Consider the following 14,493-nt stretch of genomic DNA (forward strand, 5'->3'; position numbering starts at 1 on the left):
ATTCCTGTAGGGCATATAGTAATGTCCTCTACTTCATTTCTGATTTTGGGAATTTGAGTCTTCTTTTTCTCTTTGTCAGTCTGGCTAAACGTTTATCATTTTGTTGATCTTTTCAAAGAACCAACTTTTGATTTTGTTGAGATAAGTAAAAAAGGCGGCCTTTTTAATATACCATAACTTATGGGACATAGCTAAAGGAGTGCTTAGCGGGAAACTTATGGCTGAAAAGACCTACGTTAAAAAAGTTGAAACAACCAAATTTAGTTTCATTTCATCCTTTATACCTCAGGACATTTGTGTTTGCCCCCTCACATCCCCTGCCAGGTGATATAGTTTCAGTCTTCAGGAAGAGAATTGAAGAAAATACAATGGTTTCTTGTCTTTGCAGATGTTAGAAGGGAGAAGCAAAATTTCTGTCAATGACTTCATCATAAAAGCTTCAGCTTTGGCATGTTTAAAAGTTCCTGAAGCCAATTCTTCTTGGCTGGACACAGTTATAAGACAGTAAGTAAGATACTGCTGGGGAAGGTGTATATCCATCAGCAGTTTTCTCGTGGTTTCTCATGTAGAACTAGGAGTATAGGGGGTGCGAAGAAATGGAATACAGGAGGGAGATGACTTCCATAGGCAAAACAGATTGAAAACAATGTAAAACTGTTGACGAGGTAATGTTCAGTTAGGAAGGACTACAAATTCTTGTAGTGTAGGAAAGGAAGGTAAATTTACAGATATGAATAATTAAAGTTGATAACAAACTTTAGAAAGCAAGGTTGAAATGGTTTTTATTTACCAGTTAATTCTGCTGAACTTTAATGAAGGCAAATTGAAAACAGTACCAAGAAACATATTTGTTAACATTTTGTGGGGCTCCTGGGTGGCTCAGTTGGTTAAGCATCTGACTTTGGCTCAGGTCATGATCTCACGGTTCGTGGGTTTGAGCTCTGCGTCTCAGGAAACTAATATTGTTTCCTGAAGTGCAGAGCCTACTTCATATCCTCTGTCTCCCTGTCTCTGCTCCTCCCCTGCTCGTGTGCTCTCTCTCTTAATCTCTCAAAAATAAAAAAACATTTAAAAAAAAGTATATGGTAGCATGTGACTGGCATGATGCTTTCACATGTTGTCTCATTTTAATCCTTATGGCCACCTTATGAATTAGGGACTTTCACTTCCATTTTACAGATGAAGAAACTGAAGCTCAATGAGTTAAATAACTTTCCTTGGATTAATTTGTTAGGAAGTAGCAAAACTGTGACTGGAACCAGGATTCTGACTCCTGTGCCTAGGCTTGTACTATGTAGATTCTTTTATGTTATTATTTAATTTTTTTTAAAATAAGAGTGTATACATTAGAATATTGCTCCCTGAGTGGCTCATTTGGTTAAGCATCTGACTTTGGCTCCGGTCATGATCTCACAGTTTGTGAGTTTGAGCCCCATGCCAGGCTCTGTGCTGACAGCTCAGAACTCTCCCTCTTTCTCTACCGCTCCCCCACTTGTACTCTGTGTGTGTCTCTCTCTCTCTCAAAATAAAACATTAAAAAAATTTTTTTTTTAGAATATTGTTCCCTGGCTTACAGTGACCTACTCAACTTTTTTTTTTTTTTTTTAATCCAAGTTAGTTAACATAATGAAAGAATGGTTTCAGGAGTAGAATTTAGTGATTGATCACTTACATATAACACCCAGTGCTCAAGCTTTGTATGGTAAAAAAAATTTTTTTTAATTTTTATTTATTTTTGAGAGAGAGTGAGTAGGGGAGGGGCAGAGAGAGGGAGACAGAGGATCCAAAGCAGGCTCTGTGCTGAGACCAGACAGCCTCATGTGGGGCTCGAACTCACAAGTTGCGAGATCATGACCTGAGTTGAAGTCAGATGCTGAACCGACTGAGCCACCTGGGCACCCCAACCTACTCAACTTTTAATCTGAGGTCTACTCCCAAGAGGCAAATACAACTTTTAAACTGTTTTTTTTTCCCCCTGGTATTTACTTTTGTATTTCTAAAAAACATTTTTCATTTGCCTTTTATGGGTTTTTCATTTTCTTTATCAACTTATTGGTATTAAGGAAGGCTAAGATTTAGCTTTGTTATGCTTTCTGTATACACACACACACACACACACACACACACACACCATTATCCTATCAAATTGATTACAGCACAAATATTGGATAAATCGGTATTCAGTATTAATATTTTTATGCCCATAAAAAATTATTTATGACTAAGAGATGTAATATGCTGTGAATAGTGACCAGGCTGATCTTAGTGGTTCCCTAAGAAGGAGCTAGTTTTCTCTGTACTCACCATCAGTTCTTTCTGAAAGTTCCCAGAGAACTCTAAGCCATTTTTCAGTCCTGTCAGATGTCACAGTAACCTACTCATGCTTTTTCATTGGCCATCCCCCTCTGGGAGGACATCTGAGGGTCTTACTATGCCTTATAGACTATATTAGTTTCCTAGGGCTTCTGTTACAAATGACTACAAAATTGGTGGCTTAAAAGAAAAATTTATTCTCTCATAGTTCTGAAGGCCAAAAGTCCAAAAGTAAGGTGTTAGCAAGGCTGCACTCCCTCCATAGGCTCTAGGGGGGAATCTTCCCTTGTTTTTTCCGGTTTTGGTGGCTCCAGGCATTCCTTGGCTTGTGGCTGCATAACTCTAACCTCTGCCTGCATCCTCACATGGCCTTCTCCTCTGTGTCCATGTCTTCTCTTCTGTCTCTTACAAGGGTACTTGGCATTGGATTTAGGGCCCACCCAGATAATCCAGGATGATTTCATCTCAAGATCCTAATTAAATCTGCAAAGATCTTTTTTACTAAATAAGATCACATTGATAGATTCTGGGATTAAGACAAAGATGTATCTTCTAGAGAGCTGTTATGAACATATGTGTATAATTCTTTGTGTTGACCTACATTTTTATTTTTCTTGGGTTCATTCCTTGGAGTAGAATTGCTGGGTCATAGGGTAAATTAATGTTTCACATTTTAAGAGTATTTGAAGAAAACACTTCTTTGAAGAACAGATCAAGGCTACAGGGCAAGTTCTATGAATTGTTCATTGATTCCTACCAAATGCCCTTCATCTGTTTGTTTATATAGCCATTCAACAGATATTTATTGAACATGTACTGTTGGCTATATTCATCAGTGAACAAGGTGAGAAACACCATGCTTACTCGCTTAGGAGGACAGGGTAGTTAAGAAAGGAGTGTTCGTTATGTCATTCCTTGGCTAGAGCCCAGTTGTGATAGTCACACACTATCATTAGAGCACATCCTTATGTTTACAAGTGACAGTCCCACTGCCCTGCTCAGCTTGGGCACTTTGAGGGCTCAGCTTGGGCACTTTGAGGGATTTGGTACCATACCATAATATTCTAAAGCTTGTGCCTAGAAATAGCTGGAGTTCTTCCTGTGAAGTTTTAACTTTTTCTCAATTGCAGAATACATCAGCACGGGCCCTTACACAGACCCCAAGGAGGCTGTGGATATAATTTGGGAGTTTGGGAACTTGGCTGAGGGGGAAAAAGTCATTCCTTTCCACTAACCTCTAACTGAAATTTGGCATTTCCTCTTACCGTAAATGTAGAGAATAAATCAAAGAGGTATTAACAGTACTTGTGCTGGTGATCAGTAAAAATCACCTATTTTCATATCACAGCTTTGTTGCAGGAGTCTTAAAAGTGGTTTTTGCTTATCACTACTTCAAAATTGTAGCAATTATTAGACCTCTTGCCTGATCTTATTAATACAGAAGCACATGTGTCACAATTTTTAAAAAATGTTTTAATGTTTATTTATTTTTGAGAGACAGAGACAGAGCTCAAGTAGGAGAGGGGCAGAGAGGGAGGGAGACAGAATCTGAAGTAGGCTCCAGGCTCTGCACTGACAGGCTGACAGCAGTGAGCCTGAGCTGGGGCTCAAACCCCTAAACCATGATATCATGACCTGAGCCGAAGTCGGAAGCTTAACCGACTGAGCCACCCAGGCACCCGCAGTTTTGTTTTTTGAATAGTTTGGTAATTGAATTTCAGTGTAGTTGGGGCTTTTTGTTTGGTTGTGTTTTTTTGTTATTTGTAATTTGAGTATTTTATTTTCTGTGTTAAAAGTACATACTCTGAGAAACGACACAGATGCAAAGGTACCTGTGGCATAATACAGATTGGGAATCCTATTTTTCTGTCCTGAGACACCACCATCCTGCATCCTGAGCTCTGATTCTCCCACGGTGCAGTACACTCCCTCCACTCTTCCTTCCATCTGCTCGAGCTCTGCCTGGAGGCTCAGCTCCAGCCAGTCCACTGCATCTCAAAATCCAGGGAGTTCTTTGAGTTCTTGTTTAATTCTCACTGAATGCCGGGCATTTTCCACCTGCCAGTCAAGGCAAGTGGGAGGCAGTTAGAGGTTATGTGTAACCAACCCCATTTCTTGTCCATTTGCAAAAGTCCAAGTTAGGGAAAGGGCATAGCAAAATGTCAACACCAGAAGAGATATCTCTCTGGCTGACCAGTAGGCCAAACTGAGATAAATATCGATATTCTTGCTTAACCTGACACATAAGCTCTTAATATTGTTGATTATTGAAGTGTCCTTTTCTTTTTTCTTTTGCAATAGAAATCATGTAGTCGATATCAGTGTTGCAGTCAGCACTCCTGCAGGACTCATTACACCTATTGTATTTAATGCACATATAAAAGGACTGGAAGCCATTGCTAATGATGTTGTTTCTTTAGCAACCAAAGCACGAGAGGGTAAACTCCAGCCTCATGAGTTCCAGGTACAGTATTACTTATTTACCTTCTGAATGTTAAGAATTACGTTATTTTTAAGGGCAGCATAATGCTTTTATTGCATTTTCCACCTTTTGATTATGCCTTGTATTCTCATGAACACAAGGCCCTGAAAATAAAAAGTGAATAACCTATCAGAAGCTGAAAATAAGATATTTTCCAGCAATTTGCAAAAGGCACACAACTGACTTTTGTTCATATTGTAATGCTTGTATATTTTCATTAACGTGTATTCCATTCAGGCCTTTTTCCCCACTTTCAGCTTTATTGTATTTAAATAGCAAATAAGAGGGGCGCCTGGGTGGCTCAGTCGGTTAAGCGGCCGACTTCGGCTCAGGTCATGATCTCACCGTCCGTGAGTTCGAGCCCCGCGTCGGGCTCTGTGCTTACAGCTTAGAGCCTGGAGCCTGTTTCGGATTCTGTGTCTCCCTCTCTCTGACCCTCCCCCATTCATGCTCCGTCTCTGTCTCAAAAGTAAAATAAACGTTGAAAAAAAAATAAAAAATAAAATAAATAGCAAATAAGAATTATATACATTTAGGTTGCACAACTTGATGTTCTGGTATGTGTATTCATGCGCTTATCAATTTCCTTTCCTTTTTTTTTTAAATGGTAGTTCATAGGCCTTTCTTAAAGATGATCTTAAGGTCTTTTCATGTAACATTTTGTCTTTTTTTTTATGTTGAGAAGCAATTAACATGATCTGTTTTTAATCTCTTTTCTTCTAGGGTGGTACTTTTACAATATCTAATTTAGGGATGTTTGGAATTAAGAACTTCTCTGCTATTATTAACCCACCTCAAGCATGTATTTTGGCGATTGGTGCTTCAGAGGATAGACTGGTTCCAGCAGATAATGAAAAAGGGTAAGTACCAAAATAAAGAGGGAGTTGTAAGCTCATTTTCATTCCATTATACCTGTTTTTGAGTCTCAGTTTTATAATTATTGGCATAGCCTGTTGGAGCTTCAGGTGGAGTCAGATACAAGTCTAGAATGAAGTTTCTCAGAGCAGCAATTCTTCTTTTACTAAATGCAGTTAATCCTATATGAGATGGGAAGGCTGAGTTATCACAGGTCAGGGATCAGCATACGTTTTTGTGGAGCCGGGTTGTAAATCTTTTAGGTTTTCTGAGTCATATGGTCTCTGTTGCAAATACTCTGACGTGGTAGTGTGAAAGCAGACAGAGGCACTACGTAAATGCATTTGGCGGGATTTGGTCTGTGAGCTGTAGTTTGCCAACCCATGCTCCAGATGACTGTTTGGTCTGTCAAACTGGAGGTTGAGCTAGAGGTGTATAGTACATAACGAGTAAGTGTAAAATAATAGTATCTGGTTGGAATCACAGGGTAGGAGTTGGCATTTGGGCTGGTTACTGGCTAAAAATTAGCAATTGCTTTCAGAATACCTAATAATGTTTTTATCTTTTTCTAGATTTGATGTGGCTAGCATGATGTCTGTTACACTCAGTTGTGACCATCGGGTTGTGGATGGAGCAGTTGGAGCCCAGTGGCTTGCTGAGTTTAGAAAGTACCTTGAAAAACCTATCACCATGTTGTTATAATTAACCCAAGAATTTCTAGACTCTCCCAGGTCACAGTGGTTCATTCTTATCAAGATACAAATATGTTATTATGCAAGTGGTTCTTTTTATTTTGAAGTTAACCAGTTATTTTTGAGTCTGTCCAGATAAGTTATTTGTAATGGGCATTACTGAATTTTTTTAAAATGCCAATTACACCTACATATTGTACACATTCAATAAACACCAGATTTTGAGCTGTGTATTCCTAGTCAAGAGAACATGTGGCCTAGCCCTTTGGTGAGAAGTACTTCCATTGGGAAATGCAGAGGTAGAATTGTGGTTCCCTACTGAAACAGATACATAAAAGTAATCTGGATGAAACCTTGAGGTTTTGAAATTTAATTGCCTCATGTTTTGCTTCATTTGAGGGAAAGAGAAGTCAAGGAAAGAGAGAAGTCCTTTCTCTTAGAGAAAGGGTTTGAATTAAAGATTGATTTTGGAATTTAACCCTGTTACATGATCTTGGTTTATCGTGGATGGGAAGGGTAGAGAACTTTAAGGAAAATAAGTGACATTTTAAAAGTTAACATTTTCTTACACTTCTGCAACTGAGTGTTCTTTGTTTATTTTTCTATGAATTCCAAAATGGTTGTTTTCACCTCTTAAGATGGAAGATATAAATATAAACCAGCTACTTGGTATAAATGAGAATTTGTGTGGGTATTTATTTAAACAACTTACATGTGTAATTCTGAGAGCAGAATTTACAATTAACTCCAAATAAAAGAATATGCTTATAGAATTTAACAGAGAGAAGTTGTGAGAGTAGAATTCTTCCTCCATGATTAACTGGTGGTTACTGACAAATGAACTTAATTGCCAGAATCTGTTACTCAAATAATATTGGAAAATTATATCAAGTAACTATGGAATAGTGTACATATGTAAAATATGGTTTCTGGTGAGATGTGTGCCAAAGTCCATTTATCACCAAGACCTGTCTGAAAAGAAGAGGGAAGAGATACACTGGTAAGCAGTTGGGAGTGCTGAAAGGTTAGAAGCCAAGTGGTCACTTCTACTTGGATAAAGTAAGAAATGTTCAGTGTGTACAAAAAAAAGTGTTCTGTGTTTTTCCACCCAGTGTTGTCTCATGTACAATATGAAAGTCCTAAAATCCTATTGGAGAGAAAAAAAAAAAATTGTTTAGGTTGCTTGCTACCCGATCAGCCTAGACTTTTTTTTTTTCCATTTTGTTATGATTTGCCTTTCTTCTTGTGGGGGGGAAGAGTAGGAGGTGATATTCAGGATAATAAAAATGAACTGGGAACATTATCACAATTCCAGACTTTCTATTGAATTGATGTGTTTTAATAAATATTTAGAATTGTTTATGATAATTTAAAATCAATCTGATCAGTGTTCTCTTGTGTATATGTGGAACAATCCCCGAAATTTAGGTCTTTTGGTGTTGAATTTATTTCTAAATGTTCTTGGTTACATGGTGCACAAGTAACACTGCATATATTCCAGAAATATTTCCCTTGCTGTATTATTATGAAAACAATTCATTAATCTGATTTTTCAGTAATTAGTAATGTTAGCTTGAATTGAAGATTTTGCAGAAGGAACAAGTTTATCACAAGGGACCATCAGTATGAGGCACATCTGGTTCAAATACATGAAACTTCAAAGATAATTCATTCTTGGCAAATGTTTATGGCTCTATTGTTCCCTTGAAAGAAAAATAAAAGGTTGTCTTCTCATAAGAATTACTGAGTTAAAAATTAATCTGAGCTATAACCTAAATCTGGACTCAGTCTATTTCTCTTACCAGAATTGAAAGAAAAAAAGTTAAAAGTTTTGGTTGAAATTATTTAAAAATTAAACTATATGTTTTCAATGCGTCTTGTCTAATTTTTGATCTGTTGGTAATTATTTTTCACATTAAATGATTAAGGCCAGGGATAGCTATGTATGTGTACACTCTTAATAGCAACACATTTTAAGCATACAGTATTGGTAAAATAAAGGACTGAGTTTAGCAGAATATAATCTAACACTTCAAGCTCAAGGAGTTCTAAAGCACCTCGTGGTGGGGTGCAGCACATAGCAAGGTGAAAGCATAGTCTGGCCCTGTTAGATAGTTGACACCGATCCTGAGGTTTGTGAGTGAAGTTACAGGAACCCTAGGCCTGGTCTGAAAAAAAAGTTAACCAGCCGGAGAGATGATATGGAAAGGTAAGGTGGGAAGCATTCCAACTTTTTTTGAAGGATGGAAATATACTAGGTGTGTTAACTTTAGGACATTATATTATACAGCTCTAGAAAATTTTCAGACAGTAAATTATCCTATTGCTGGGAGAATTCAAATCCAACCAGGTTTAGGAGAATTATATTTGTTTTTAAATATCACGGTATCAACTGTTTATATTACATATACTATATTCGTGTTTTTATTATTAAATTTATTTTTGAGAGCGAGCAGGGGAGGGGCAGAAACAGAGGGGACAGAGAGAGACTTCCAAGCAGGCTCTGCACTGTCAGCACAGAGCCCCATATGGGGCTTGAACACACAAACTGAGCTTATGAACTGAGCCAAAACCAAGAGGTGGACACTTAACCTACTGAGCCACCCAGGTGCCCTGACACTTTATTAGTGTGTAAAGTTAAAAAGCTTTAGAGGCGCCTGGCTGGTTCAGTCAGAAGAGCATGTGACTCTTGTTCTTGTGAGTTCAAGCCCCACGTTGGGTGTAGAGATTACTAAGAAAAATACTTAAAAATAAATAAAAAGCTTTAAAATTAACCAGGACTTTAAAGACCTTATGTTGAACTAGAAACTTAACAAGGAAGATGTATTTATACAAGATGATCAAGGATGTTTAAAGTTTGATGTGAACATTGTTGGGCTATAAATTGGAAAGTTGGTATCTTTGTGTTGAACAACCATATGACAACTTAGATGCATGGAAGTTGAGAAATACATCACTTCTGTCTTAAAATCATTTTTTATGTTTATTTGGGGACAAAGGGGCAGAGAGAGGGAGAAAGAGAATCCCAAGCAGGCTCTGCATTATCAGTGCAGATCTCCTGAACCGAGAGATCATGACCTGAGCCGAAATCCAGTCGGATGCTTAACTGGCTGAGCCACCTAGGTGCCGTTTAAAATTATCTTCTTAGGAGAAAGGCACATGTCCCGAAGTCAGCTCCTTTTTCTTAAGGTTAGATTATTTTGCGTCTTAGGTGCAGTAACACCCAGCTACTGTTACTGCATCACTGTATCCAAGACAAGTCCTTTTGATGTTAAAAGGTCTGAGTAGCTTGCACTCCTACCATCAGGGCTATTTTATAGAAGTACAGAGGTTCACAGAAGCATAGGTTTGCATATTTTTACATTGGCCCTGTATCTTTATAGCTGGAGGAACTGCTTCAGTTCTTGGTAATAAAAAATTTACATAGTCTGGGATTTCTTCCTGATGCAAACATTTACTAGAGACCAGAAAAACAAGTAGACCAGAATTTCAACCAGTAAACCAGGAATTCTCACAATTTACTTGGAAACAGGATTTTCCTAAATGACAAGTTTGTTACTTTTAAGACCATTAGAAATAGCTTCAAAACAAGTATAGCAATACTGTTTTAATAGTTTCTGCTTCTAGCCAAGTGTGAGGGGAGTTAAAAAGTATAAACATGATGAGAAAATCTCATTTCATCCAAAAGAACTCTTAGGAAACATGAAACCAGTATTGAAGATAAACCACTACCTCTTCACCCATAATGAAGGTCCTATCCTTCACATGCCTGTAGCACTGAAAACCCAAAAGGAGATGATGCTCTTGACTTATACCAGTGGCATTATGATGATTAATGTAGCTTTCTCTTTGATAAATTTTGCTGTAGTCATCTCAGTATCCACAGACTCTGGAAGATTCAGATATAATCTGTACTTCTCAGGGACCTCAATCAATAAGTCATCCTAAGAATAACAAAGATGAAAATAGAAAGGATTTCTTGGTTAAAATATGTGTTACTGGGGATTATTCCCAGTTATTCATACCTTTCCTATAAAATGAGGATCCCATTTACTGCCATGTGACTTGGCAATAAACTGTAAAGTTGCTGTTGTAGCTCCCTGAGGTTTTGGGATTATTTGTTATTGCTCCTCAATACATCAAAAGTTCACTGCTATGGTGCCATAAAACAGCTGTTGCTGTCCCCAGATTATGTGGCATTGACTTTGTGACTGACCAGGAAACAGCAAGGAAAATTTATCAGCGATAGGAAAAACGGTGATCCAGGTTTTAACAGTGATGATAAAGGCCTTAGTAAAACTATCACAATAATTTGAAAGACAAGTAACGTGTACCTGGTTTGTGTCTTTAGGTAAAGAAGTGTGAAAATAGAATGTTGGTAGCATGCATTAGTCTTACTGGCTACATTTAATAAGCTACTACAAAAAGAGATGAGCTGAGAAAAGAATTTCCCAGTTTGTAAGTAGGATTAAAAGAGAATATACAGAGCCCAGGAATTCTAAAACGTCAGGACTGAGAAATAGGACTAAGTTTTATTTTCAACCAATTATTTCTCTTGTTAGAGGATTATACATCCTTGCCATTTGAATTCCTGTGAGAATATTCTTACTAGTCCTATTGATGTAGGATTTGGCCTTGTGACCTGAGTTTGGCCAACAGAATGTGGAGTAAAAGTGATATATGCTATGTCTGAGAGAAAGTTTTAGGAGCCATTGCATGAGTTACCCGTTTGTATTTTCCCTCTTCCATAAGAATGGCATATCTCAGATGGGACCTACCCCTTCACCTGTATCTTGAAATGTGCAAGACCCTGGAGCAGAGGCCTAGGTGACATGTAAGCTGAGTAAACTGCTGTAAACCACTGAGATTGTGCAGTTTGTTACTAGAGTGCATTATAGTAAATGTTGACTGACACAAATTTATAGTATTACCTACTCGACTTACCTCAGAAACACTAAGGTCACAGAGAGATGCGGAATTAATACCAGGTAATTCAACTTTTATTTCAATTTTTAGAGGTTTCTCATTCTGATCAGCCACAATTTTTAATTCATAGGCTGGTTCCTTCATCTCTACCTGGCTCTCTGTACTGGAAATCTCCTCTATCAGACACCTTGTTTTGCTTGAAACTTCATCTTTTGGCAATAAAAGTTGGAAGTCGTCTGGATTGCTCACAGCACTACTTATCTGTTCAAGGGTTAGTTCTTCAGGAAAATAAAAGGCAGGGGGGGGGGAGATGAAATTAAAAAAAATTAATCAACAACATAAAATACTATGAGCTTTAGTGTGTGTGGTGTTAGCCAAAATGACAGATAAAGCTGAAGCTAAATTAGTTTGGGAATCTTAAACCAAAGAACTTAGTTAAAAAGTTTGCAGTACTGAAAAATCTTTAAGGACATGCTAATATTTCTAATGCCCAATCTTCCTATTTTTCTATCTTAAGTTTCTCTTTTAAAATCAAGATTTCTAGTTTGCAAAATGTACACAGGATGCAAAAACAATTTTAAATCAGTTAAATTTTCTACTTACATTTCTTAACTTACCCTTTTTCATTTTCTCTCTTAAATCTGTGGGGTCAGTTTGCATTCTCAACAGATTTTGTTTCATCCTTTGAATGCTTCCTTTTATTCTAAAGTTAGTAATGCTGTAAGAGTGTGAGAGAGTGAATTGGAGTTTTTCCTCAATGCATTTCATGGCCATCTGTATTAATTGATCTTTTTTCACTTGGTCCTTTTCTGCTGCCTGGAGAACATCAGGATTGTAGGCCACATCGATGACTGTATAAACATCTGTGTGTGTAATTCAGAGGGTGTGAAATGAAGACAACTCATTTCACTAATGGTACTGTCAGTTAATTTATTAAGCCATAATCCTGATAAAACTAGAAAATATAAAATATTCCTGTATTTTTCAGAGGTAATCACACAGTTGCTATATACACAAATTTTCAATTAGGGCATTTCTGGGCATTTTATATGGATTATTATTAGAAAAATTGAACCATATTTATATAAATAAAAGTGCTTATTAGTTATTAACTACATTACAACCAAATACAATATTTTACTTATACTGCCTTTTACCAAGTAAAATCTGGTACATGCTTATTCCCAATAAAGTTAAAATATGCTTAATCCCCCATAATTCTATGTACCTGATGTCTCAGACCTATCTTCTGGTCTGCCAATACTTAGAGGTACTGGATGAGTGTTTGACTGGGGAGCTGGGATCCTTTTCCACTGACACAGGTTGATGAAAAGTATTTTTTCCTTTGGTTTCTAAAAAGCAAATAATTTTTCATATCTCAAAACCTAGTTGTTTTTTTTAATCATAGCCTAAAGGTAACTCAGATAATTTTATGCTCTAAAATAGCCATTCTGTGTATTAAAACTGTGTTTGAGCCCTTTCACGAAGATGGCACCTAAGGCGAAGAAGGAAGCCCCTGCCCCTCCCAATGCTGAAGCCAAAGTAAAGGCTTTGAAGGCCAAGAAAGCAGTACGGAAAGGCATCCAGGGGCATTAAAACAAAGGAGATCCGCACATCACCTACATTCCAATGGCTCAAGACACCGCGTCTCCAAAGGCAACCCGAATATCCTCGTTAACAGAGCCCCCAGGAGAAACAAGCTTGACCAGTCTTTCCCCGTGACTACTGAGCCAGCCATGAAGAAAACAGAAAACAACACACTTGTGTTCGTTGGGGATGTCAAGGCCAACAAGCACCAGATCCAACAGGCTGTGAAGAAGCTCTATGACACTGACGTGGCCAAGGTCAACACTCTGATCAGGCCCGATGGAGAAAAGAAAGCATATGTTCGACTGGCTCCTGACTATGATGCTTTGGATGCTGCCAACAAAATTGGGATCATCTAAACTGAGTCCAGCTAGCTAAATCTAAATTTTTCACCATAAAAAAAATAAAACAAAACTGTGTCTGAGAAATTGTACTGTTACCTGATTTCCTCCAAGCTACCGACTTTCCTTCGATATACAGCTGCCACTGCCAGAGGAACTGGGAGGAAGGAGGGGGCACTGATCCAAGCAGCTATTCCAGGTGAATTTGACCTTATTTCACCACTTCCTTACCTCTCAGCCAACTAAGTTCTCTTTAGGTGAAAAACCTCCAACTCTAGGATTCTCTGTTAAATCATTTTACTTTTTTTTATTCTAGTAGAAAATGGCTTATTGTGAGATCTCCAAAATGTATCCAGTGGGAACTTCCCATTCTTACTCCTTCAGCATGATCCTCCACACTGTTTCACTCTCCATTTAGAGTGGTAGTTTCCCTCGAGTTTTCTTAAAGTCGCAATAGCTAAAGGTAAGTTATTCTCTGATTATTCCAGGATTATTTCAGTCAAGACCTCCCATCCCTGGGAACCAACTCTACATACCAGGATCCTGGTTTGTAGACAGAGCCATGGTTCTGGGGCGGCACAAAGCTGTTCCCCTTCTTTCAGCTGCTGTTGAATAAACTTCTCATAGCCCTCAGGGTTGCTTTCAGCCAGATCGTCTAGGAGGTTCCAGAACTGAGTAACTTGGGTGAGCAGACCCTTTGAGGAAGACTCCATGATAGAGGTGAATAGGCCTCTTAAGTCTGTGGAAAGATATGACTTAAGGGGAAAAAGGTCTGTGTAGTGATTCATTTCTTCTTTTGGAGAAGGAAGAACAGGTCTTGTTTGGGTGAAGTCAGCACCTGTGTCTAACAAATTGTGGATCAGCACCACTTTTCTTTTCCTTATTCTCTAATTATCTAGCACCCCTTCTTAAAGTTCTCAGGTTGTCGTCTCAGATATCAAGTCCTTACCTCTGCCTAGACCCTCTCAAGTGCTGAGGGTAGTCATTGAAAGTCTGGATTACGGGTGATTTTCTTGTTCCAATACCTGGGTTTTGGCTGACCGGTGCCTATCCAGTCCTGAAACTGCCAGAGGTGTGTGTGGGGTGAGGGCCACAGGAGACATCCTCATAGCTTCCTCCAGCTTAGGCAAAGCTGGAGCCGGAATGCCTAGATCCCATTTTAGCTTTATCACTTAACTTAGGTGTGTGACCCTGAGCAATTAGGTTATATACATCAGTTAATTCTCCTCAAAATGACGGTAATACCTATGTCATAGGTTATTGTGAGAATTAATTAATATGGAGAAACTGGGACACT

The 14,493-nt window shown here is 38.2% G+C and overlaps 2 protein-coding genes and 1 pseudogene across 2 annotated transcripts in view; 2 read left to right on the plus strand and 1 right to left on the minus strand.

Annotated features, from left to right (window-relative positions):
- The window catches only part of DLAT (dihydrolipoamide S-acetyltransferase), a 29,531-nt gene extending 22,034 nt beyond the window's left edge, over nt 1-7,497 (plus strand). The window contains exons 11-14 of the mRNA XM_047071605.1: nt 389-504; nt 4,615-4,777; nt 5,519-5,655; nt 6,223-7,497. Of these exons, the coding sequence (XP_046927561.1) occupies nt 389-504; nt 4,615-4,777; nt 5,519-5,655; nt 6,223-6,352 (546 nt within the window). The 3' untranslated portion in view covers nt 6,353-7,497. The remainder of the gene's footprint in view (nt 1-388; nt 505-4,614; nt 4,778-5,518; nt 5,656-6,222) is intronic.
- Nucleotides 7,498-9,971: 2,474 nt separating this feature from the next.
- Nucleotides 9,972-13,961, minus strand: PIH1D2 (PIH1 domain containing 2). The gene is made up of 5 exons (XM_047071606.1): nt 13,733-13,961; nt 12,497-12,620; nt 11,886-12,131; nt 11,287-11,546; nt 9,972-10,286 (listed from the first exon to the last, which is right to left on the minus strand). The coding sequence occupies exons 1-5, from the start codon at nt 13,907-13,909 to the stop codon at nt 10,152-10,154; spliced, it is 942 nt and encodes a 313-aa protein (XP_046927562.1). The 5' UTR covers nt 13,910-13,961; the 3' UTR covers nt 9,972-10,151.
- On the plus strand, nt 12,757-13,225 carry LOC124505614 (60S ribosomal protein L23a-like; annotated as a pseudogene).
- Nucleotides 13,962-14,493: the final 532 nt, after the last annotated feature.

Source organism: Lynx rufus, unplaced genomic scaffold, assembly GCF_022079265.1.
Source record: "Lynx rufus isolate CCGP_SWC_20201006 ecotype Redwood Valley unplaced genomic scaffold, mLynRuf1.p SCAF_9, whole genome shotgun sequence".
In the NCBI taxonomy this organism is placed as follows: domain Eukaryota; kingdom Metazoa; phylum Chordata; class Mammalia; order Carnivora; family Felidae; genus Lynx; species Lynx rufus.